Here is a 27,564-nt window from a genome sequence, read left to right as displayed (position 1 = left end):
GAGGTGCGTCTTTGGACAGATACTGCGTAGCACGCACTATATCTGGACCCTTTGTCATGAAAACACCCGCCGGAGAGCAATAAATCATGGTATGCAATTTCTTCAACAAGTCCAAACCCATCAAGTTTTCTCCACAATTAGATGTCAACAAGAATGGCGCATCCACAGTGAAAGGACCAATAGTCAACAAATGGGTTTTAAAATGGGGCTCACTACCGGTACACCAGAAAAACCTGCCGAAACATTATTATTAATTAAAGCAACAACCATATCAGTGCACACATAGACGTGAAAAATGCATATATATAGAAAAATACATATATATAGAAAGATGGCCCATACAGGAAGAATCTACAAAAACATACAAATTTTATTCAATAAAAATATAATGTCATAGAGCTCAGAATTGAAAGCTGGTACATATAACATTTAGTAAAAATAAACAACCAGACAGGTGGCAGACAAAAAGAGGTTACATAAAAGACGGAGAGAACAACACTGCAACTACAATAAGCAAAACAAGGTGTCCTCCATTAATTGCGGCCACAATTGCGTCTACGACGTTTCGGCCTTTGTTATTAATCCACGGTCATCTTCAGGACATAAAATTTAACTGAGCATCCCAACAGACAATTTCCAATCATATAATGGAAGGTGAACGTAACAACAGTCAATGTATGAAAGGATAGATTTAATAAAAGGCGATTAGCTGGGAACAATTATATGTTCAGCTCCAATAATTTGGTTACCTCCGTAAGTGCTTAGAGATAAACCGGCAAAATTAGCCATGGGGTAGGAGAACCCTTCCTCCCTTATACTTGCTTCATGTGCGCGGTCAGAATTAATCCCGTCACACCGCACGATAATTCTGATGTTTTTGTAGATTCTTCCTGTATGGGCTGTCTTTCTATATATATGTATTTTTCTATATATATGAATTTTTCACTTTTATGTGTGCACTGATGTGGTTGTTGCTTTAATTAATTGTTTATTTATTTTTGTATATGTAATTGTATTTTCTCAAACATTTTAAACCTTTGTTTGGATTAAATACTGATTGCCCATGGTTCAGGTGGTTAGGGCTGCCCCTGTGGTGATTAATGAAACATTATTATGGCCAGACAGAGCCGCCCCAGGAACCAAGGAACGAGAAATAGAACTGTTTGTCGCACCTGTATCCACCAAAAACTCCTTGGCTGAACCATGCACATCCACACTAACGTACGGACCACGTTGATCTACAGGTATTGAAACTGGTATCCAACTCTGTCCTTGGCTGTCCTATCAGTAAGACATCCCTGTCACTTCATCCTTATCATAATCATCATGATAATACTGTCCTCCCCAGGGGTCGTCGAAATATTTCTGGTCAGAACAGCATTCTGAGCCCTGTCCTAGCCACCAACAGCTCCACGACCTTGTCCACGAGAACCTGGACCCCTCGGGACCGCTACCTTCTGCAGGAGCACCGGACACTCGCTACGCCAGTGTCCCTCCTCTTTCCAATATGCACACAGATTCAGCCCTAAAGGCATGGTATTTGTAGGCCTGTTTGTGCCTGGAAGCTGTCGGGCCAAACCACTACTTCCTCTACCATTCCCCCCAGAAGCATGCTGTAACAACACTTTCGTCTTCAAATCCTTGTGCTTCTTCTCTGACCTCTCCTTAATCTCATTTTTTCCCTGTGTTCATAATACTGTGTCATATTCAAAATAACAGAAGGGGAAGAGGTGGACCAGGTGCTCTCAGAAGCCTGCAATTGGGTCACAATCTCAGGAAGCAAATTAGAAACAAATCTGTTAACAAACAGTTACACACCACGTTCGATTGACAAATCCTGTCCACTATAATCTAGAAACACCCCCTCAAACCGAGTGAAAAAATCAGACGCACTCTCATCTTTCTTCTGACGGCAAGCCGATAACTTGTCCCAATCAACCTTCCTCGGTGGGATAAGGAAATGCATGTACGTAATGATACGGCCGGGCAAAGCAAGTATCTCAGCTCTGGGCTTCTCACCTGGCTTCCACTCCGGATCCCATACCTTTATCTGGTTCCATGTACCACCCAATTCAGCAACATGATCCTGTGTGTGTACTTGTCTCCAAATATCCACCAGGACTAGCAAACCAAAGAACATTTCAATATCAGCAAGCGTCATCACTGTAGAAGACGCAGCCTCAGTCAATTCTTTATAATAAGCAGTCTGATTTTTCCTAGGGTCAAGTAACTGAGTCTTAAGGGACAAAACATCACTTCTTTTCCATGGATTATAAACCCACTGTTCTTGGAAACGGGCCGCTACCCTGGGTCTAGTAATGTTGTCATGCTGATCCCTTAGCTCTGGTATTTCAGGATGATAGATAGGATGAACCTCCCTCATCGGAAACTGGGATACCGGGGTGGGACTCTTGTCGAGCAGTCTACCCTGATAAGCAACAAACTTCGCAATGTTACCACGTGAGCAGGCACCATATCAGTAACATATACATGATCCTTAATATCATATATAATCTGCGGTGCTGCATCATTGAAGCACTGTTACCAAAGACCAATCAAAGTAGCGGGCATGTGCTTAAGAGCATGCAGTTGTACAAAAGGCTCATAATCTTTCATCACACTCCACACATCTGCCACACTGTAAATGGGGTTACGGGCATACTGAGCAGCCTGATTAGCCACCACCTGTTTCTCTGCATCTCCCATATCAGATGGGACTAACGTCTGCCCCATACATTCCTTGAATTTCATCCAATCTCCATTCTCAGGGCCGCATACCGGTGTCACACAACTCAGTAATGTCGGAACACAGTGGGGGTAGCAACAGAGGGAGCAGGCACTAATGTCGCTGTCGGCTGGACTGTGGGTGTAAGAGCTGACAAAAGAGACGCTAAAGCAATAGGTGTGGCAGGAGTACTAATAGTCACAGTTGCCACAGACAGCGAGGACGTAGAAAGGACAGGAGGTGCCGTGGCCAAGGCAATCTGATCAACAGAAGCAGAAACAGCAGAGACAGAAGAACCGGGTAGCTGAGCCTGTGAGGGAAGAGCAGGATATATTTTCTGCAGGGCATATGGAGGTGGGGTCAGTATCCAGCAATTCTTCTACAGAAGATTTATCAATATTGAATCGAAACTTCCAATCTTCATGTTCAATCCCAATCTCTTGTTTCTCTCTATCATGTGGTACAGCTTTCTGAGTCAATGTTTGCATTCTCATCTTTCTCGCCTCTTTCTCTACTTTCATCCGCCTTTGTTTAGCCTCCTTTTGCCACGTTCGGAGAGAATCAAACATAGACTGTCTACTTCTTTTCGCAAACAAATTCTACTGTAAAACCTCAATTTTTTGTTCATCATAACTGCCCATCAACGGCCACTGCAACTTGGCATTTTCCCTCGTATATTTGTGCCATAAAGTACTAAACATAATAGCGCCAAGGCCATGCTTCACATACATATCAAAATTATGAGTGTGTACTGGAGGCGCCGGCTGACTTTCTTCCAGTCGAGCATCTGCAGAGCAACAACGACAACAAGAAACCAAGAATCTGCTGAAGGCAGGCATTTTCAAAAGTGAGCCAAATTCGTTATGTTGCCTGATAAAGTGTTCACACACACTTTGTACCAAAATCGGTCCTCAGACCGTGCCAAATACAAACCAAAATGGTACCATGTAAACAAAGAACCAAAACAAACTCACCTGGTGCACACAGGTCAAATTAATTTATTCTCCACTGCCGACTCTTCGGACCAAACGGTCAGATCCAAGGGCTTCGCCGTTCAGGACCCCAGTCAGGATGACCGCTGGGCGAGGCACCGACCGGTCAGACAAACGGGGCAGCTGCAAGTTCAGGAACTCTCCCATGCAGGGATCTCTGGTCCGCCTGTCCGACCCAACGATGGCCCGACCTCCCCACTCGTCCGCAGGAGGAGATGAGTCACCCGATAGGGGCCCTGTTTGGGCGCCAACTGAAGGAAGTGACCCAATTAGGGTCACCTGGGTCACTCACGACCGCCTCTCAGCCTTCCATACAAATAAAGAGTTGTTCAGACAGTAGGGAAAACAAACCAAGTATATGTTTATTCAGGTACACTTGAGCGGTGCTGCAGAGAGGACTGACATCAGCAAACATGGTAATATCTTATGTATGATTCAGAACCCCAGCAGGAACGCCCAGACTAGAAATTTCCATATGGGGGCAGCTACACAAAAAAAGTACACAAGGATAAGCTTCGATCTTGAGACTGGGCACACACCATCTGTATGCCGAGGTTGTTCTGCCTGCATCCATCGCTCGACTAGTGGGAGCAGGCCTCTATCTAGTGGGAAAGGTATGCGCTAACAAGAACAGCGTATTCATTTGTACAGCAGGTCCCAACCTTGGAGAAACGGAAACTATCACAGCTGCTTTCGGCAGAGACACTAAGAGAAATACGCCAAACATAAAATGGTGCTGCAAACGCTAACTTAAGACATACGCTACATAAGCAGCACAGCTAAGACATTTTTATTCTAACACAATGGTGACTATTTTAAAGCATCTGAGGCAGACAGATCAGACAGTAAATATTCATCTCTTTGGAAAATAAATAACCTTGCCACACAAATCTTGACTAACCTCCCTAAACCTGTCTCTAGGTCATTTTACATCAGATCAGCTAGCTGTTACTCTATGAGGACTGTATATAAACTGCTGGCTCTTAAATTTAAAATGTGTAATGTGATTTTCCCCTAGGAAGCCTCACAAACGCCTTCTCAGGCTACACCTGGTACACATTTTTAAGTCTGGTGTTAGCCAACACCTTTCGATTTTACTAAAATAATATTTATAATATAGTTACTTAAGGGGGTATCACTTTCAGCCCCCTCTCTTGATCAAATAATCTGATTTTGTTTCATTCACATTTTGCTTCTCCCCACTGCAGCATAAGGCATGTGGCAGTCGGTCAGATTACTTAAATCTCAGGTTAATGTCACTTTGAGTGACTGCATTTTGCTCTTTCATATGGTGGACATTATGAATACAACATAGCTCCCTTTAGTGGCAGTGGTGGCTGATGTGAGACCAGGATGCATCTAAAGTGAGCAAAGGGCACATTACAGCGTTATCAGTTCATGTCTCCTTCCAATGCTGTAGCAAATTCCTTTTGCAGTAGACTGCTGCTATGTAACAGCATACCAAATTGTGTTCCTGGGATTTCACCAATAGTTCTTTAATATGTTTTTCCATGAAGAAAACCAAACTTTATTGTGTTTAATTTGCAGCACACTTGTAAAAGTTGTATTTAAACATAAGTGAGGTGTAATTTGGGTTTTATTGTCCAATATTTCATACTGTAAACCATCTTTTCATCCTTCTTTTCATCTTCTTTTTTCCTTTCTTTCTTTTTAATTTTATTCTATTCTTTTTTACTTTGTATTTTTTCCCTTTTTCTTTTTGCCATCTTTTTCTCTTTTCCCTCCTTTCTTTATAGCCTTCTTTCGTTCGTTCCTTCTTTCTTTCTTGCCTTCTTTCTTTTGTGATTACTTCTTTCTTTACTTTCTTAAATTTTGCCCTATTTCCTTTTTCTTTCATTCTTTCCTTTTTTTCTTTGCTGATTTCCTTTTTATTCCTTCATTCTTCTTTCTTTCCTTTCTTAAATGTTGCCTTCTTTCCTTTTTCTTTCATTCTTTCCTTTTTTCTTTGCTGATTTCCTTTTTTCTTTTTCTTCATTCTTCTTTTCGCCTTTCTTTCTCTTTTGCCTTCTTTCCGTTTTTGCATCTATATTTCTTGCCTTCTTTACTTTTTTACTTCTTTCTTTCCTTCTTCGTTTCTTGCCTTCTTTCCTCCTTACTTTCTTTTTGCCTTCTTCTTTCCTTCTTACTTCTTTCCTTCTTTCTTTTTTGCCTTCTTTTTCCTTTTTTCAATTTAACCATCTTTCCTTCCTTTCATTCTTTGGTTATTGCATTTTCTTTCTTTCATTCTTTCATTCCTTCCTTTTTGTATTCATCCCTCTCTCTTTCTTTTTTGTCCTATTTATTTGTGTATCTTTTCCTTCTGTCTCACTTCTTTCCTTTCCTTTCTGCTTTTCTTTTTTTTGTCTCTTTCCTTAACTCTTTCCTTCTTTCATTCTTTTTGCCTTCTTTCTTTCTTTTTTTCTTGTCTTTTTTTATTTCTTTTTTGCATCCCTCCCTGTCTTCCTTTTGCCTTCCTTCATTTATGTTTGCCCGTGTTCCTTCCATTTATTGCCTGTATTTATTCCTTTTTGGCTGCCTTATTTCCTTTTTTTCTTTCTTCTTTCCTGTCTTCCCTTCTTTCTTGAGACTGTAAAATGTTACTCACGCAGCATTATAAAGTTTACATTGAACTCCCATGTTTGTGAACGTTACGTGATTTCTTTTTTAGTTGGTATGTAAAGTGTTACTTCGGGAACGATTTGAAACTCACTTGCCTCTCCTTGTTTCTGCATATAATTAAGCAATAATACACAAGGAAGGGAGCGCCATCTGGTAGTTACTGACCTTTAGGCATAATGGGATTATGACAGCACACAGGCACAGAGATCAGTAGGTGAATCACTTCACTAGCCCCAAGAGTTTGTAGGGAATTTGACATCTACATTCTACTACTTAGCCACTCTTGTTATTTAACATTTGAGCTCATTCACACTAACAATCAGTGAGTCAAAAGTACACTCAGCGAGCCATGCCTGCTCTCTGTCTGTGACTACCTGTGCGATATCTGGGTGGGACCTCTGGTGTAGTACTTAGAAATACCTCATCCCTACAGTCCACCCCAGCTCTCACGTGGAATGGATGGGCCTAGTGAACCTTATTAACTGAAATTAAAACTGTGGTGCTATGATTTATATTTTTAGATAGGGTTCTGTCATCCAAGATGTGTAAGCAATGTTAAGTAACCTGGGCTCCATGTACTAAACACTTCTGCATTCGCAAACAACAAACGAGCGCATTGTATGATTCAAAAAACCCATTTGTGAGTCACAATTCGACAATGTGAATTGTGTTGGGCAACCTCTGCCGGGGCAGATAATGTCCCTGAAGATCACAGCATGCCCCGCTCGATGCCTGCCTTTGATGGACATGGGCTGCTTTAAAGCAACGCTTTCTTTTCAAAATGTGAACAGGGGCGGTGGTCTGCAGGTTGCAATCACTTTTTTCATACCCATTTGTGGAGGAAGAGCAAATAGTCTCCTACCAAATTAATATTCTTTAGGCAGGTGGGTTTGCACAGGAGCAATTTGCAATATAGCCTCTTCGTGTATAGGTCGTTTCTCATACTGCACACTTGTCCGCAAACCAGTCAACGCGAACATTATAAACAGATATTATGAAGAAAATGGTTCTCTTGTTAAAGTATTTTATGCTGGCAAACAGAGAGACCATATGTCTTCGAATACGTACTGCCCAGTCTGGTAATTCCCCATTTCCCAGCAGTTCTCAGCAAAAATATATGCAAAACGAAATGGTAATGCTTGAACATGTTATTTCTGAATGTGGAAGAAATAAGATATATTTGTCAGTTCTGATACGCTGCGATGTTCAATTTATCTAAACCAAACTGGTTCATTTCAGTCATCAAGTAAACACAAGTGTGGGTCTGAGATTTCTACAGTCTCTCGACCAATGGGGAGGTCTAACTGCTACATTCCGTTAAGTAGTAATTTCGTCTAAACATGTTTCCAAATATAGTTATAAATTGATATAATCGAAGCGAGAAAAACGATGTACAGAGCCTCAGTTATAATCTAAACTTAAATGTCTTCTTTTTCAGGGGACCAGGCCACAAACTCAGAGGATTCATCTGGGGACTCTCTGCATTCCAAAACATCTAATGATGAAGTCTCCCTTCCCTCTTTCTCGCATCCGTCTTTTCCATCAGTACATCCAAACACCATTTTCTCAGAAGATGAAATATTGGCCATGGCAAGCTCATTTGTTCCAACAGAAACATTTGCTTTGTCTTCTGATTTAAGTGATGGGTCATCAACTATGGACAGCTCGGATGTGGAAGGAACAACTGTCAGCATGTTGACCCCTGGTAAAACCTCCCAGTCAGCTGCAGGGAGCGAGGCATTGATCAGCCCTGTGGTCACCCCAGAGACCATCACAAAGTTGGAAGGCTCTAACGAGGAAGAAGTAGCTTCATCGTCTGCATCCTCCTACAGTCACACTGTTATAGACCAGTCTTTTTTTCATTCCTTTCCATCTGCTGCACCTACAGCATCCGGCTCCTCTGCTTTGGGTGGTACCATTGTACCTAACTTTGCAGTAGGAGTGCAGGACATTGCAGCAGAACTGGACAAGACCGAGTCAGGTAGTGCAGCACCAACTGATGAGCAGGATCAGGAAAGTGCCTATATTTCAATTTCGGAAAGGCATTCTATTGAAACAACTGCAGCCCCTACTCTGAAGTACCTGACTACCAGTTCAATGACTACCACTGCAAAAGGAAAAGAACTGGTCGTATTCTTCAGCCTGCGTGTAACCAACATGCCCTTTTCCGATGATCTTTTTAACAGGAGCTCGCTGGAATACAAAGCACTAGAACAACAACTAACACAGCTGGTGGGTAAACATGTCTTCCTTATATTGTTATCAGCTGTTACCATTGTATTTAATAAGTAGGAAAAAAAAATTCTATTCATTATTTCCAAAGTACTTAAATGTGTTTTACCCTGAGGTGCATACAATATCTAATTCTCAAATCATATTGGGACAATTAGTTGATAATGCAATGAATGCATTCATTTGTATGTGTTTTATTAATGTATAGCACACCAGATATTTATATTACACCAGCTGTGTCATCTAATGAGCTCCACGGACCACTTGTTTTGCATTCAAATACTGATTACCTTCCTCTTCCTATTCAGTACTTGGTGCGGAGAGGCTTGCTTCTCCTCGACTGGTACCCCACACCAAAACTCCCTTTTAAAAATAATCCTTTGAGAAAGGAGTTCACCCATCCTTCCTCAATCTGCACGATCATGCCTATGCGGGCCCCCAAACCCTGGCAGGGTAGACGTTCTTGCTCTCTTTTGGGGTTGGAAACTTCAAACTGGCAGACACATACAGCTGAAGTTAAGTAAAGTAAACCTATACCTACCTCCATAAACTTAGCTCCTCAATATTTTGGTGATGATATTTTGGCAGCACAATATTTCTATTGTTAATATTTCGACACACAGTCCATTTTGGCTTGCATTCAAGGCTGCCAGAGTTATGTGACTGTGTTCTAATCATCTTTAGTTCCAAATAATTATGGGCACAAATTCAACTGTCTTTACTGTGTAAGTGAACACTCTGATGTTATGTGACTACGAGATTTAAAATGACCTGGGAGACAGAGTCTCCTTGGCACTTCTGGCCCATCTCACATTTGTTTCTAAGATCTCTCTAATAATGACTGATTTTAACCATTCAATTCTTTTCTCTTGTGAACAATGAGATTGTCATGGACATCTTATTTCCAATCGCTACAGGATATGAAAAGATCCTCTTATAATACTACCTTTTTTCAGCATGAGTTTTCTAGATGAGAGGTGTTCTTTGGACAGAAGCTGCAGGATGTTCAACATGAAATGTTGGGCTCCAATTTATGTGAAATAATTGTTTGCCGACCATTGGTCTTTTATGTTGGGAGTCCTTGAAGGCTGTTGGTTCAATGGTAAAGCATCTGTGTGTGCATTCTTTTGGGTCTCAAAAAAACATTTTTTTTTCAAGAAGTGATCAATGACTTTATGTTGACGTGGGGTTAGGAAATTATTGCTGTAAGCCTTATTATGCAGGTTCCCTATGAATACAGAGGTAGTGAATATGCAGAATATTTTTGATGTCCGTTTTCAGAGGTTATGGTGTTAAATGGTAGCGGCAGTTGCAGTTGATAACCTTTCAAGTATTGCCCGGCGGTAATCGCCTCTTATACCAATCGATGCTAAACCAACAAAGAGGCAGGCGCCGGAGACTGGAAGGCAGGAAACAAAGTTTTATTCTCTCCGGAGGAGAACACATCAGATCAGACAGCAAGGTATCGTCACGAGGTGCTCTAACTGCATCTCTGAGACCTGGTCTCTTATACACACGTTTATGACTTTATTGCAGGCTTATCATACATGGCACATTCTTGAGATCACTTTGATGCATGAAAGAACATCCTCGGAATCCCCACTTCGAGCTCGTTCCCACACATATCTACAGTGGAAGTCCCCACCCCACCCACAGTAGGAGATGGCTATCACACAGCTGGACATTCCGCCAATTCCCGGGGGTGTGTGTGACCAGTCGGGTCTCAGGGGGTGGGGTGGGCCTTGATCTACTGTAATCCCTTTGATGTGGGGTGTTTCCCTTACAGTAGGGGCAATAAACTGCATCCGCAGGGCTAGGTGATGGCCTGGGATCGGTTCGGACAATGGGGCGCAGAGGAAGGGGGTTATCAAAGAGATGCATGACCATGTATGGGATGTCGGTCAGGCGTGGGATGTGGTTCCATGGCAGGGTCGCACAGAAGGAGAGGGTTTATGGCCCGTGTATGAGAGAGCGGAGGTGGTCGGCGCGCGGGGGGGGGGGGGTGCTTGCAGCGCCAGGGGGACGCGCTGGCGATCGGCAATGAGCAGGGAGAGACCAAAAGTGCCTAAAATGGCTGCCGTGCGCTTTCCTGTGTGTCGCGCTGGGGAGAGGCAAGATGGCGCAGATAATGTTCAGTTGTAAACTAAATTTCCACAGTCCTCCCTTTTAACATATCTCGCCAGCTTGCCTGGCCGACATTCACCTTCGTTAACCCTTTAGCTATAATACCGTGAATGTTTTTCATGCATTCCTTAAAAGTACAAAGTCTTTAGGACAGGCAGGAGCAATCTGACACAATTGTACATAGTTACATATAGTTGATAAAATAGGCGAGGAGGTAGTGCATACAAAATTACATCAGCTGTGCCGCATGTCAGGCCCAGGGATAGGAGTAGGGGAGCTTGTTTCAGCACAAACATGATACCGTAAAGAAAAAATGTTTCTGGCAAAACAAGGGATATTTCGTACATTACTTAAGGCCCAGACTTCGTGTGGATCAAAAATAGTCAGCATAGTCGTGTGCACGGCTGGTGTTATACAAATGTCACTATACAAAGTTAGAGTTTCTTAACTTATCAGTGTACAGTTGGAAGTGACTGACGCAATATCATGAAAACTCGATTGGAAGATAGTCAATATAAAAAGGTGGTTGGGAGAGGAATTCAACTTAACATGAGTTACAGTCATGGAAGGGAGTTCTTCTTTCCAGTGTCCTATTATAACGAGCCATCACTGGTAAGCTCTTATTGTTGTTCTTCTTTTGTTGGCACTGTTGAGCACCGGCGGTGGAGCTAAGGTCCAGCTCAAATCCAAGTTTTCACGTAGCAGGGTGTGACCATTCGTTGTTCTCCGATCACAGTCCTGTTCCCTAACACATTTTATCATAGGTACTTTGAGACGGGGTACCCGCTTTTTGTTCTTCTGTAGTTAAGTCAAATTCAAAATCCATATAAAAGAGAGAGAGAGAGAGAAGGGGTGTGGCGTGCTTTGGGATGCCGAGGGAAGAGGGGGTGGAGTGGGATCGGATCAAAAAGCGGACCAAGGAGAGCAGAATCTTCCAGCACTGGGCCCATCAATCGGGCCCGACGGGTTGGGACTTCAGGCATGCTGGTCAGCGAGCAGAGGGCCTCGGGATAGCCCTTCGTTCTATCGCTTATCATCCTGATAATGGTGCCTCGTCTCACGCCCTTTTTGCTTCGTTGCTTCCCCCTTGGTCGATGCCATAGATGTTCCATGGTCCGCAGCCAGGCTGTGCGTCACGTCCGACCCCTCTCTTCCGATGGCCGCAGGTTATCTTTGAATGAGTACAAGAAACAAAATCTTAGAGAGTTGGCAGGGAAGACATTTACACACTTCATCCTCTCTCCCAACCACCGAGTAGTTAGGGAAATGCTTTTGTCGGTCGCTGCATGATTGATGTCTATTAACTCTTATGTCGGTGTGTGTTACTAATCTATTAATCATTGCTGTGGTGCAGGTTTCTGTGGGTGTTCCTGTTCATCGTCTGGCCTGCTAGGTGTCGATTCCTGTGCCCTATAATCGTTGCAGGAAGCCTGACATCTGTTGACTTTTTGGTTTATCAAAAATTCGAACCGGCTTCTCCGGTAGAGACTCGTTCATCTTAACACAAGTTCTGTTAATACACATTTTCTTCCGGGGACTGCTAAGTTTATGAAAAGAAAAAAAATGTGAGGTGCTACTGTCATGGGTTCACAGGTATCTATTTCGGGGAGGGACATAAGCTAAACATTTTTCTTGCTGGAGACAATAGGTAACCCTTATCAGCTTAGGCGATGTACCTTTAGAGAATAGGGTCATCAGCTGTTTTGTTCGAAATACTCTGAGACGGCTAGTACAGGGCTGGGGTTATTTTGGGAGAACGGGGTGCTTAGACATTCTAGTTCGGGGTAATTGGGCGGGGGCAATTCTGGGCGGTGGAGATGGTGTTGTTAAAGCTCTAAAAACGAAAACCACTGACATATAGTCCCCGTGATGAGGGCCAAATTGGGAGACATCAGTCGTCTTACCTGTCCTTTCTTTCTCAGCCAATTAAGTTCAACATTTGCAGAAAGGAGAGGTAGTAACGTGGTAAAGTACGGTCGTTTTTGTTTCTGTCAATTTGTTCGAACACCGCCGTGTTCGAGGCCAATTATACACATACTGAGGAGGTATGTGTCATTAATTTGTTCAAAAATAACAAAGAGGGCAAGAAAGCCTTCAGCGAGGGAGGGAGAGAGAGTAAGAGAGAGAGAGAGAGAGAGAGAGAGAGAGGGAGTGAGTGAGAGAGAGAGAGAGAGAGAGAGAGACGTGCGCATCAAGTAGGCTATTTGGCATACGTACGACACAAAACGAGAGAGAGAGTAACATGTGTACGATAATAGGCTACTTGGTGCACACACAACATTGGAGTAGCATGGGTCAGTTCTATGTAAGAAAACACAAGCGGGGGAAAGACATAAATTTGGTGATCACGTACACACAAATACCGGATAGGGCGTGACAGTACATACATCAAGCGCAGAAACTTAAGACGGAGATACAGGGCTACGTTGAGTATGGGGACCTTTCCTTTCTTGTCCTCTTTCCTATGCATGCTGCGTATTTTCAGTATTTTTGTAGTTTATCTTGAGGGGGGGGGTGTCGGACCTTTTACTCCCCTCCCTTTGATTGATAGATAAGCACTTCAATCATACGATGACGCTCTCTTCAAGCGACCCAAGCATGAAATGCATACACATTCATGCCGCATAATCGTAGCACACACGCACAATCATATCATACAGTTTTTCATGTTCCCAATGGTGGTCTGCACTTTGCGCATTATCCCACAACGTTTGTCTATGTTTTTCCCTATATTGAACATGGTGCGGTCCACGTCCACTCCATTCTTCAGTCGGAACTTCGTCGTGACCTATAGAGAGGGAAAAGAGGGGAGGGGATGTGCAGTATTCAAAGTACATTAGCGCGCGTAGACACGAAAAAGTTCTACTTACCACGTACCAGGCTAGCCGCAGGAGTGGGTAATACCACAGACCTATTATTCTTTTCTTCCGAAACAAAGATGCTCTATTTCATTCATTTGCTAAATTCGGGTTCCCTGGTCGTACATGTATTTCTCAATCGGTCGTATATTATGGTGCAAGATACCATACCTTGCATTCGGCATATACCTTAAGCTATAGTCGATCATCTTCTAACAACTCTTGGAAAAAGACAGGTGTGACAGGTACAAATTCCGTTAATCAAAAAGATTCAGGTAAATGGGGTCTGCATTATCTGTTTTCTATTGCTTGGGAGTAACAATCATTTATTCAAAAAAAACCTTTACCAACCTAGATGATTTGTCATGTCACTGATTCCGTAATTCCTTTAAGAAGCCCTTTATTTAAAACAATGTCAGTATACAAATACGGGCCTACAACCGTTCAGGCCGGCCACGGTGTGAGAGGCGTCGAGTATCATGAGCAGCACTACCTTAGCATGAAAGAATAAGAACGCTAAAAATAAAAAAATGGGTAGGCCAGCAATTAATAAGGTTGTACGTATGCTCGGTCAGTACCCTTCCCGTCCCTCTGCTCATCATGTGTGGAAACATCACATACATATCCTTCAACACAAATGCCACGTGGCTGGAACGCCACAAGGAGTTGTAGGCCTCTCCTACATCGGCGCCATTTTGGGGCGAGGTCGGGCCAGTGTACAGTCTAAGTCTTTCCATGAATTAGCTGTCGGACCAGAATTCCTTTTGGCAGTTTGAGAACTTTCGTTGGCATCAATGGAAAAGAACAGACAGCATGAATCGTGATTAGGGGATGGGGAGGCACAGTTTTGGTTCCTACCGGGTCATGTTGAGATTCCTCCGGAACCGATCCGAGCGGATAGGTCGCGGTGTCTTCTGATAATTCAAACAGAAGTTTGCGTCAGCATGGCGTCACCACGGTCTCACGGTGATGCCGTGATCCGTTCTTAGGGCGGGACAGTGGGCGGGTCTTTCTGCCGACGTCCTGCCTCAGTCTTTTTCACTGCACCAAGCGGAGGCAAGGCGGCTGCCGCCCGGGGCAAAGAACAATGGCGGCGGTTTGTCCTTACCGGAAGTCTGCGGGAGTCGAGGGCCAATGACTCCCGCAGAACCTGCAAAGCTGAGAGGGTGTTTTTCAAGGGGTGGGGCCCACGCCCGAGCAGACAAGCCTCCGAGTCCATGACCGTCTCACGGTGGGCTAGGCCTGGATCCGAAGAACCGACCGCCGGAGTCCAAAGGCAGCAGCAGCTCTTCGTTACAGCCACCGGGGTGGGTCCCTCGATCCCTCGGCCGCGGGGGCCCATTTCTCGGGTGAAACGCTAGTGGCAATCTTAGTGGATCTGCGCCTGAGTGGCTACCCGGCAGGCAAGACTTGAATGGCTGTCCCGTTGCAGCCGGTCGGTGAGTGCAGGGGCGCCCACTCATCTGGGCGGCGAGTGAAATGGCTGGGTGCAACTCAGCTGGCCGGTGAAAGAAACGGCGGGGTGCAACTCAGCTGGCCGGCGAGTAAAATGGCAGGGTGCAACTCAGCTGGCCGGTGAAAGAGACGGCTGGGGTGCCCTCATCTGCTGGCGAGCCTCCACCTGGGGAGGCGGGGGAGGCCCGTCCGCGTCGCTTCCCCCCGCCAGGGCACCCTTCGTTGTTGAAGGAAGAAGAGAATGGGAAGATCCGCACAACGTGGCAGACCCCACCTCGGCGTTGCCAGGCTCTTGGCGCCGCGTGTAGCTTCCGGCCTATTCGCACAGTTGTCCGCCACTGATGTCGATGGATTTTTTTTGCATGGCTTTTATAGCCCAAAGCCGACTAAAAGGACCGCCCAAAACAGGCCAATGTTGCAACTTCGAGGAAGGAGAGGCGAGGACGGTGTCACGCGGACGTAAATGTTTTGGGATGGAGGTTGCAGCAGACTGTCATGTAAATAGTTGTTTAAAACGTGTTTTAACTTGTTCACCCTGTCGGAATGTTGTTATACCTATAAGTTATTAAAATGTTTTAATCATACTACTTTGTTGGAGTGTTGTACATATTTGCAATCTAGTTACTGTGTAATCGGAAAATGGCATAGTCCAATTGTGCGTGATCCTAGTCCAGTTCGGTGACGTCGATGGTGGGTATCAGCAGGCTTCCGGTTGTGTGGGATTTTTGTCGTGTTTACTGGGCGGGGTGGGTGGTAGGGCAGACATGTTTAGGCAGCGAGAGCGACGGAGCCGAGCTACCTCGTGGCCGTCTTGACCGTGAGCTTGGCTCCTTCCCCTAGTTTCATATATCCCACAAAGGGCTATTTCCTAGCGTCTTTTTAGTTTTGTAGGGTCAAAAAAAGATCCCACCAGTGGCCACTGACTCTCGGGGTCCCCCTTTGTATATTTATGCCATAGCTTGCTATAAGCTACGGAGACTAGTCCATATTTAGTGAACATGTCCTTATTAGGGGTGCCTTCCAGTGGAGCCGGATGGTCCACCTCTAATAAGCGGTCCGGGCAGAACCAACTACCAATCAGTGGGGAGAAGATAGGCATGACGGGTTACAACGGGGACAAAAGTCAGCACTACCTATCTTTTCACTGCTTGCAAAGACTAGACAGAATATCTCTATTCCTCGTTATTTGTAAGCAGAGAATACCTCCAAAGAACCAATATCGAACAACTAGTGTTCAGACAATCAATCAATCAATGGGGAGATAAAGATAGGCACGACGGGTTACAATGGGGACAAAAGTCTGCGTTACCTACCCTTCACTATTTGCAAAGACTAGACAGAATATTTCTATTCTACGTTATTTGCAAACAGAGAATATCTCAAAGAGCACTATCCTTCAAAACAATCAATGTTCGGACAATCAATCAGTGGGGAGATAAAGATAGGCACGACTGGTTACAACGGGGACAAAAGTCTGCGTTACCTACCCTTCACTATCTGCAAAGGGAGAGAGAGAGAGTATTTCTACTCCTCCCCGTTTGTAGACAGCGAATATCTCAAAGAGAACAATCAATAAGCAATACTAGTATTTTTCAATCAATCAATCAATCGTTTCGCAATTTGTCGTGTTTCACGACCTTACCCGGACCGCGTGGACAGTTTCTCGTCTTCCGCCTCCAGCGCCCGATCGTCCTCTACTCTCCGTTATTGCCGCGGCACTCCTGATGGTTCCCAGTCAGGACCGTAGATCACTCGAGAGAGGTCTGCTCGGAACCAGTGAAGTTCGGGTGATCGGCTGCCAGACGAGGGTCTATCGGGCAGGAGCTCTCCCGATCGTTGCAGTCGTTCACTCTGTCGTCGGGACCTCTCCCACTGGATCCACGTGTCGCTGATGGGCCCCACGCTTGGGACGCCAATTGTTAAATGGTAGCGGCAGTTGCAGTCGATAACCTTTCAAGTATTGCCCGGCGGTAATCGCCTCTTATACCAATCGATGCTAAACCAACAAAGAGGCAGGCGCCGGAGACTGGAAGGCAGGAAACAAAGTTTTATTCTCTCCGGAGGAGAACACATCAGATCAGACAGCAAGGTATCGTCACGAGGTGCTCTAACTGCATCTCTGAGACCTGGTCTCTTATACACACGTTTATGACTTTATTGCAGGCTTATCATACATGGCACATTCTTGAGATCACTTTGATGCATGAAAGAACATCCTCGGAATCCCCACTTCGAGCTCGTTCCCACACATATCTACAGTGGAAGTCCCCACCCCACCCACAGTAGGAGATGGCTATCACACAGCTGGACATTCTGCCAATTCCCGGGGGTGTGTGTGACCGGTCGGGTCTCAGGGGGTGGGGGGGGCCTTGATCTACTGTAATCCCTTTGATGTGGGGTGTTTCCCTTACAGTAGGGGCAATAAACTGCATCCGCAGGGCTAGGTGATGGCCTGGGATCGGTTCGGACAATGGGGCGCAGAGGAAGGGGGTTATCAAAGAGATGCATGACCATATGACCATGTATGGGATGTCGGTCAGGCGTGGGATGTGGTTCCATGGCAGGGTCGCGCAGAAGGAGAGGGTTTATGGCCCGTGTATGAGAGAGCGGGGGTGGTCGGTGCGCGGGGGGGTGCTTGCAGCGCCAGGGGGACGCACTGGCGAGCGCTTTCCTGTGTGTCGCGCTGGGGAGAGGCAAGATGGCGCAGATAATGTTCAGTTGTAAACTAAATTTCCACAATGGGTTATTTCCTGTTAGAAATGGGGGTCCTTAATTGGCTATAGTATGCACCTTTATCCAAGTAGGGGCCCTTGCTTCTAGTCCGGGTAAGGGGAATACACACTTTAGATAACATGTGAACGACCCCTTGGTAGCTTGGCATGAGCAGACAGGCTTATCCCAAAGGCAATGTGTAAAGTATTTGTACTAAAAGCCCACAGTAACCCAGTGAAAACACCACAAATGGACACCACACCAGTTTAGAAAAATAAAGTATAGTTTATCTAACCCAAAATGGCAAAAATCCAACATACATGTATCAAATTATGACTTTAGAACAGTTATTTCTAAAATAGAACTTGTAGAAACAAAATAGCTCCAACTTGGTCTATTACAGCTTTGTGACAGGCATAAATCCAAAGTACGGCAACAACCATGAGGTGCGCGGCATCGGGCACGGGATCAAACGGACCCCCAAACAAGAGTACCTTAGAAAACAAAGTCTATGGACGATGCATGGCGTTGTGGATGTGAGGCGTTGGTGCAGAGGTCGAGGTTGCCACGGGGAAGGCGGGGCATCGTGTCCGTGAAGAGGCGATGCGTCGAGTCCAGGATAAGGGAAGCTAGTCGGTGTCAGCGGTGAGGCATCAGTTTCGGTGGGGCAATGCGAAGTCGAAGAGTTTGTGAAGTCACCCTCATTGATTATGGGCTCCGAGATAGTGGGATGCACACTCTTGCGGTGACGGTGTCTGTGCGAGCACTGGCATTGGGAAGGCAGATAACTGTAAGCGTCAGCAGGCATTGGAGCTGCCTTCACAAGTGGTGCCTCCGGCATTGGTGCAGGTCACAACTTCACAGCAGCATCGCTGATGGCGTCGGATATGTTTTTTTTGTATTGTAGCAACTACCTCACAATTCTCGGGCCCAGGGACTGGGATTGGTGATCTTTTGAATGCAGGAGCCCAGGTGCTGGTCAGTGGGTTGCAGGTGAAATGTTTGTGTCCCTTAGACTTCAGAACAGGAGGCCAGCACACGCAAGCCCTTGCAGATTCTTCTTCAAGCAGGTTTACAGGAAATTTCAAGTCTATGTCCTCTACTTGGCAGAAGCAGCACCTGCAGGCCAACCCAGCAAAGCACACAGAGCAAAGGGGCAGTATTCCTGAGAGCTCTCCAGCTCTTCTCCTTGGCAGAGGTTACTCTTGAGTTCAGAAGTGATCTAATTCTCTGGGGTTTAATGTCCAATACTTACACCTCATTTTCTCTTGTTATCTTTGTGGCAAGGGTCTCTGAGCCCAGTACGAACCAGTTCTGCCGTCACTGGCCCAGCTTCACTACAGGAGGTGGAGACAACATTTGCAGAGGAGAAACTGTCTATTCAGGTGCTGGTGAAACTCCTCCCACCACTCTAAAGGTAGCCAAGGTCTATTCAGCACAACTATGACTCACCCAGGAAAGGCAGGGCACACCTTAACCCCCTTGTGGCTATCTACAGTGAATGCACATCCCCAACCCATCACTCCAAACAGACAGTCAATGCACAAAACAGCAGGGGCACAAGGAATAGTTAAATAAGAAAATGCCTACTTTCTAATAGTGTAATTTTCAAACACACTTTTTAAAAACCATCTCCGTAAAAAGATGTGTTCTTGAATTCTAAGTTCAGAGAGACTAAACTCAATTTCTCCATCTGTTCCCAATGGAAAGTTTTATTTGTAAGATGTTACCGAGTAACTCCCATCTTACCCTAAGGGACAGATAGCCTTTCAAAAGTGAAAAACGAAATTGGCAGTATTTCACTCTTCGAACATGTAAAACCACCAGCACATGTCTCACCTTTTACAGACACCACACCCTGCCCACGGGGGTACCTTGGGCCTATCTGAGGGGTGCCTTACATGTAAGAAAAGGGAAGGTTGGGGCCTGGCAAGTGAGTGCACTTTCCTGGTCGACATGGCAGTTTTAAAACTGTGCGCAGACACTGCAGTGCATTTGATTTACAGGCCCTGGAACACTCAGTGCACGTTACTAGGGACTTACCAGTAAATCAATTAGGCCAATCATGGATAACCAATTATAACCATACTTTGTACAGAGAGCATATGCATTTTATCACTGATCAGCAGTGGTAAAGTGCCCAGAGTCCTATAGACAACAAAAACAGTTCAGAAAAGATAGGAGTAAGAAGCAAAAGGGTTGGGGATAACCGTGCAAAAGGGGTCATTACCAACATTTATTCCCAACAGTATTATGGGTCCCACATTGTATTCTATTAATTCCCACATTGTATCCTATTAAGCACAGATATGCCAATTTGCATTAGATCAATACTCCAGTCTATTCTAAAGTGTTGGAGTTTATGTTTCTGAGCCATTTGCAAGTTAAAACCTAGCACTTTTTTTATAAGAATGATTGCCAAATACAGTTTCCTAGTATTTGTCATTAGAAGAACATGTGTTGGGTTTCTTTCTTCTGTCTCTTATTGAGTCCTTCTCTCAAAGCTGTTTAAAACAGGGAGTTGCTGGTCACCACTCTCTTCTGGGTGAAAGTGTCTCAGCATAATAGATCTACATCCACGGTTTTTCTTTGGTTTGTTCCCAAACTGGGCCAGCACTTAGCAGGATTTGCTTTTAGGATTAAAACCATATGGGTGTTCCTCTGAGTGTGGCAGGTCTAAAGCACCAGATGATAGCATTGCAATCCTCCAGTTTTCCTGTGGTAAAAGCCGCTTCTTCGTTTTCCTATGTGTTCAGAAGCCACCTCAGGCCATTGTACACTAGTTGCAACCTTGTGGTGGGAAGGGATAGTAATGACACCCAAATATGAGATTTGTTGGACCCTTCACACAAATATGTTTTGGATTTAGTTTAAGATTCTTGAGATGTTGTTTGGACCTTTTAGGTTACTCAGTGGCATGGTTTTCTCATTACGCCATTAATATCCCTGCTAGAAGCAGGCCTTTTTCGGAAGTTAATTTTTAAATGAACGTAGTTTGTTTTCTTTATTCCTTCAAGCCATATTTAGGAGTTTTCCTTCTCTTGACACGTGCCAATGCCTAATTGAGCATTTGTCTCAGGGTGTAGTGAAGCATGGCACATTTTTGGGTTCAATGAGAGTTCAAATTTCTTCTCCAATGACGCTTATGTGTTTTTTTCCCCTGAGCCGTGAAAGTAGTTTGCATTTGTCACCTTGGTGGGGTCCCACATTAGGTGATATTGCAATCCAAAATGTTAGAGTCTTTTCCAATCATAAGTGATTTCTTGAATAGAACCCCCCCCCCCCCTCTCTTAAAAGAGATTTCTTCATCCTTTGCTTTGGTGTGATTAAGTAGATGGTATATTAAGTTATGTATTTTCAGACATGTTCAGATTTTCTGCAGTCTTAGTACATCACTAAATTGTTTATTCCACATAGTGGGTTTCAGCTTCTTCCATTATGTCTCCAAGGCTTTTACTCAGACAAAGTTAGGGCAATAGCTCTGTGCACATAATATATGGATGATAAAACTGTTCATAGTTCTAATGTTGTACAAACTATTACCTTCAATTCTGGTATTTATCTAAAATGTCCTAAGGGAGCGATAAAGAGTGTTGTTTTTCGTTTTGTACTTCTCTTTATGAAGGATACAACAAATCCTAGTCATTCCAGTGAAAGGATGGTGCCTTCCTCCTCCTTTGGGATGTCTGTTATCCTCAGTCTTCGCAAGAGGGAGTCCTGTGGTTAAATTATATTCTTCTATCTGTGGCTTTCTTTGCCTTCCTTACTCAGGCTCAGGGAAGACCTTGTTTTAGAAGATTCAGGTTTTTTGGTACCTGAGGTCCCAGAACTGCACTCCAACCAAGATTGCTGTCATCTGCTTTCATGGTTCTTGAGCTCTGGAAGAGCAAATAAGATAAGGTTGAGGTAATCAAACACCAAGCAGAGGATTTAGAATTTTCTACGTAATGGGAATGAGTGTTTGTGCTATTCTTTGGAACTACTTCGCAAGAATGATGAATTCTGCAATTGATGGACTTTCTTCTAGATTTATAGAATTAGTGCTCCATTTCTTCAAAGGGTGTGTTCCATGTTAAAAGTTCTGCAATAACACATTGGTTAAGATACGAGATCAGATGAAACGGGCAACTAAAAATGTATACATTTTTATTTTCATTGGCATATGTTTTATTGTTTTTCTGCAGGTTTGGAAGGTGGTTTGAGCATTTCTATCTGGGAAACTGTTCGAGTGACAGGTGGTCGTTCCTTTGACATTACACAAATCGATTATACATTAGGTCAGATTGTAATTACTGTGGCCTTTAGATCACTGTAGAGGAACTGTTTTTGTAAAATATAGGTATGTTGAAGTAGTCTTGGATCTTTTCTACATTCTGGGCCACTTATTTTTTCTTTAAATTGATATAGCGCAAACTAAACCCAAAGGTATTAGAATGCTTTAAATGCGCACAAGTTGCGTTACAGATGGACACATTAATTTTTGTTGGTTAGGCACGGGGAGATATAGAAGTGTCTTTGTCACTAGTCATTTTAATAGTGTTTTTTAGTTTTTTTAAAAGAACATCCTTAATCATTTAATGTTGTCATACAAACATGATCCGGCCTTGCTTTGAATTCCGGTAGGTCTTATGATTTGGTTGGTTGATTGCAATGAGGGCATACTGCTTGAGTAGATACTCATCAAGTAAGGAATGGGACGAGAAAGGAAATTAGTAGGTTATGTCCAGATTACTTATGGTGATATTAATTACTCAGATTTTTCCTTCGTCGTACCACTACTTAGAAGCACGAGAAATCAGTTGAGGTCTTGGGGGTTTTGACTTGTTGTTAACAGGAAAGGTTTGGCGGACCAGTCCTTTTACAGGGATCATGAAAGGCATGTTAAGTGAGCAAGGGTAAACTCCCTTTACGAGGGATCATGTCTAAAATAAAGATTTTCTCTGGTTTGCTGGTTGAGGAGAGACAGGCATCTCCTCATGAAGTACTGGGACAAGGATGGAAGAATTAGAGTAATAAGTAACGCTGGTAAGTCATCTAGACATTACTTTATATAGGAGCATGGGTAAATTTGTCGGCATGTTTTATGGGTTTAATTTGGTTAAATGGAAGGAAAGGTTGAAAATTCTGATATGAGTGGAGGATAGATGATATAACACACACCAGTTGGCATTCCACATAAAATGCAGTTAGGGATGAAGGGTCCAACAAATCTCATTTGTAATAGTCCCAGCATAGATCTATCCTCTTGGAAAGACAATAGGAAGAGCAGTCACCATCCAGTTTCCAAATACAAGTAACGCCAAGTCTCTAATCACTGGTTCTTAACTGCATTTGATTATGCTGAGGATTCTCTTTTAGTGCTAAGTCCAGGTAAACAACAGGGATGCTTATGGTACAGGTCCAATTGAGAGAACCTCAGTCACTCAGTCATGTAGGCATAGAAAGATCCCCTTCATTCAGACTAAATGTGCTCAAATCAGGATGTTCATCAGCATGATTTTCTACTTGTTTCTCCAGCCATTAATGTGGCTGAGTATTGTCCAGCTGCATTTGGATGTTGGGCTTATATATTTCAATGATCATGCAAAAGGATGTATGAGGGAGAAATTAACATATTCGCAGGACTACACAAAATGTCTTAATAAGATGGTCATTACAGTGCCAATTTAATCTTCTTTAATACAGTACTTGAGATATGTGTTCTGCTGATTTTCTTCGAATTGTACATTAGTAATATTAGCTTTTTATGGTCACCTATATCATGTCCCTGAGAGGACCAGAGGGACAAAGACCACAGGTTGAGTCTCCTTCGTGTTTGTGATCAGTATTGCATTGAAATCTGTTAATATTGTTAATATCAATTTAATTTCTTTGGCTGGCTTGCTTCATGATTCACAGTTATGGAATATGCTATTTTTCACCATGACCTCATACATTTATTTTGTGACTTCTTTATCCATTATCTGGGTCCGGAAGTGGCAGATAAATATTAGTTGTTAAATAGGTCCTTGGGGTCTGTGGAATGTTTCTTGTGGAGCTGACTTACAAAAGAGTATTTCTAGGTGCTAGAAACTGTTTCATATTGCATGGAGCTTCATGATCGATTAAATTATTAAGGATATCTGCCAACAAATCCATCCTAGGAACATCTTGTCTGTTATCAATAACGGGCCTGTTAAATAGATCCCTTCTTCCCCCTAACCATGTACATGATCTTGAATTTGCCCAAACCCTTGTACAGTGCTTCATTTTGCTGAAACGTAGTGGATACCAGTGATGTAACATTAGACTAAATATATCAATTATTGAATTGCCAAAATGGAGAAATTCACTGTTGGTGAACTTAAAATCTGGGGCCTGATATATGAGGCCCTACCAGCACTTTTGCACTACTGTAAAGTCACTTTTTTAACGTTCTGGTGGCACAATGTGCCACAGGCATATTTATAAGGCCACGCAAAGCCACGTGGACTTATAAATATGTGCCCCTTTCATGCAGAAAACTTAGTGAAAGGAGCGTTCCATGGGCATTTCTGGGGGCGATCGCTACAACATCCATGGCTTTTTGACACTGCCCTATATTTACGAGAAATCGTAAGTCTGAGGCAGAGCCAAAAACTAACGTCTCACAGGGGAGGTGTAAGGGAGGCACAAAAAGGATAAATATCTTTATTACTCCTCATTTTTCCTCTTTCTGCAGCACACATAGAAAGAGGAAAAGCCTTTTGTGATAATTTTTGTGCAGTCATCCCGCAACGTAGGCACCCTTGCACCATGGTGCAAAGGTGCCTGCGTTGGCTCACGGTAGCCCATTTTGCACCGGGGCAGGGGAAAAGGACAGGAATGTGATGTATCTAATGGATACCACACATTCCTGCCCTTTTCTTTTGCCCTAGGGCAGAGCAGCAGCATGACCTGCTGTGCTGCCCTTTGGCAAAAAACCCACAAATGAGGCCCCTGATGTTTTCTCTAAAATAAAGCACCAGATCAGACCAAGTAGTATAAAAGAAGCATCTATACAAAGTACCTTACAATTCCTAAAATATTATGCATTGTAAGTGTTATTATTTTCGAATTTCTAATGGAAAGAAGGTGTTAGGTTAATTCAAAAAGAAAAGGCTGCAGTAGTCCATTTGCTAGGCCTGCCGTGACCCAGACAGGAAGATGGCCGCCGAGTAGGAGCATCCTGAGGAGTCCCGGTTTGGGGATCACCTATGTGGTATTTATCCACGTATAAACCTCTTCATCGGCCCTCTACCCTTCGACCCTTGGACCCGAGTGCACACCCTCTCTGAAGCATACCTCAGAAGCAGTTCTCTGACGCTCAACTTACCCGCCAGTCCGACCGCCGTTACTGTGCAGATCTGTGCCCTCGCTGTCCCGAGTCCGACGCAGCTCGGCTGGTCTCGTGCTACAGGGCCAATCGGCTGGGGAGGGTGGACAACTCCGCTCATCCCATGCCTGCCGCTTCCGGATCGTGGTCTCCTGATAAAACCGGGAACCCTGGATGCAGGCGACTTTCCCCACGGTTGACCTCTCCCGCTTGCCAGCTTGGAGGGCGACGAGCCACTGCCTGCGGCCGGTGAGACGCTCCCCTGAAGACCTGTAGAGTACGGAGGCCAAGACTAGGATGGAGAATTTTGTCCCCTGCGCCCTGGAGGACCGGCATCTTGCCAGTGGCCATTAGGGTTGGTGCTGCCTATTGACGCTATTTGGTTTCTCAGTGCCATTTTGCAGCACTCTGCTCTGCAGCGCCTGGATCTGCCTGGACCCTGGCCACCCGCTGTCAACCCACCCTTCCCATGCCGCTGCCTCCAGATGATCGAGTTCTCCAGATAACACTGGGGATCCTGGATGCAGGTGATTGAGACCAGTCCCGGTGAGTCCTACCCACCCCCCCTCACTACCCGGCCAGATGCCTGGATGTTGGGCGGCCTTCGGCAGGGTCCATTGGAGTTTCGGGCAGGGTCCAGGGAAAGGGGCATCACCACTCCCCTCAGGGCTGGTGCACACTCAACTCCCGCTGGGTCCTGGCTTGCCTGCTCCCGACGTGTCCTGGGGACCAAGGCATTAAGGCACGCCCCGGCATGACTAGGCCAGTCTCGCTGCAGCCGCGTCCAAGCGGTCGACTATTGATCTTAGCCCACAGCCTCACCCCCGCGACCTCAGGCACTTCAGCTAGCCTACCGGGGGGTGGTCGCTTGTCATGCCACAATAAAGCTTGGCGAGGTAATTTCCAAAAATGAAACTTTTTTGTGAGTTTAACCGCATACTAGCAAATAATTCACTTGAAATGCTGGCAGCGTTGGCAACCTCCTAAAGACAAAGGGACAAAGGCAAACTCCTAAAGACTATCGGATGTAGCGTCCCCAAGATGGGTATTAACAGACTCCACCAAAGGCAGAGGCTCCCTACCGTCTCGACCTTCTGCTCGATCTTTGTCGAGGATAATCGTACCGGACTGCCCTCCCTCCGCACTTCCATGGGCCACGGCTGTACAGCCAACTGGGTTTCTTTACAGCTATGGACGGCCACCAGTGCACTATCACCGTTGCGTCCACTGCAGGGCGGACCTGCATCCAACGCGTTCTGCACTGAACGGAGCCTGCTGGGAAACAGCGCGTAGTCTTTGCGCTCGAGATCGAGCGAGTTCTTGTGCCTCCGCGGCGGAGGCGGCTCCCGGCGAAGAGTCAGCGGGGCATCGGCGACAGGTCAGCTGGGCATCGGAGCACGGGTAAGTGAAGCGGCCACGCTTCGGTCCTCCCAGTCTCACTTGCTTGGACGGCCGGAGGGCGCTTTGCAGGGCGTCTCTCCCGTTTCACTGGATATTGTTGATCTGCACTGTGACTGAGCACCCATGGCCTCTTAGATACAGCTGAGACGGCCTGATTGCGGTCTACACCATGGGATCTGTCCCATGAATGTGCACACACGGCCCCAAAACAGCTGAGACGGCTTGGTTACGATCTGCACCATGTGAGCTGCCCCATGCCTGTGCGCCCACAGCACTTGGAAACAGCTGAGACGGCCTTGATTGCGACCATGGTTTGGTGGTTGAATCCCTTGCGGTCTTGCCCCCTCTGTCGACTGGAGAGCTGGCATTCTGGCCCTGAGGGTTTTTGACCTGACACCCCGGGGGCACACTGGTTTTGTTGTTGTTTGGCACTTTCTGAGGCAGCTAACTACATTGGTGCACCTTGACACAATTCACCGTTGGTTCGTCTGATAGGAACCTTTTTCTTTTGTATGTTTCTGCTCAGCCTTTTTGAGGCTGCCAGTATTGGATAAATCTCCTTTCCTCTTGAGCTGCACAGGAATCAAAATGGCGAGAGCCTACCTAGGCTAAAGAAATAGAAAGAGGGCAAAACAGCAAAAAAGGACTTCCTTGGTTAGCTGCCTACAAAGTGACACCCATGTTTGGAAGGACTCCAAACTGATCTTATGTAACGGACCTAATCTGATAATTTGCAAGCTACCTGGTTGTCCCCCTGGACTGGGCCAAATAATGATTACTGTAAAAACATGGTTGGTGGGGCACTGACCTCTTGTGAGTTTAGGAGATACACTGCTATAATTGTTTTACACTGCAGTTAATATGGCACTTTAGCGTTTAGTGTATATACTGCATATAATTGTATGATAACTACCACCCTGCCTCATGCTTGATTCCGGACTATGCCTCGGCATTTCTTCTTCGGCCTGAGTCCTGATTGTATCTTGGAATTTCTACCGTCCAACCATGCGCCCACCTTACCTCACCCGGAACTCGATTCTTGTGCGCTACGGACCCAACTCCTGGTCCGTAAACTACCCAGACAAAATGACCAGTAATGCAAAAAATAACTTC

The 27,564-nt window shown here is 44.9% G+C and overlaps 1 protein-coding gene across 1 annotated transcript in view; it reads left to right on the top strand.

The window, feature by feature from the left end:
- The window catches only part of IMPG1 (interphotoreceptor matrix proteoglycan 1), a 1,638,967-nt gene that overhangs the window by 1,335,642 nt on the left and 275,761 nt on the right, over positions 1 to 27,564 (top strand). The window contains exon 13 of the mRNA XM_085609628.1: positions 7,775 to 8,568. Coding sequence (XP_085465754.1) covers positions 7,775 to 8,568 — 794 coding nt within the window. The remainder of the gene's footprint in view (positions 1 to 7,774; positions 8,569 to 27,564) is intronic.

Source organism: Triturus cristatus, chromosome 6 (assembly GCF_964204655.1).
Source record: "Triturus cristatus chromosome 6, aTriCri1.1, whole genome shotgun sequence".
NCBI classification, from domain to species: Eukaryota; Metazoa; Chordata; class Amphibia; order Caudata; family Salamandridae; genus Triturus; species Triturus cristatus.
Note: the sequence above shows the minus strand (reverse complement) of the source record. Positions and strands in the feature narration are given on the sequence as shown.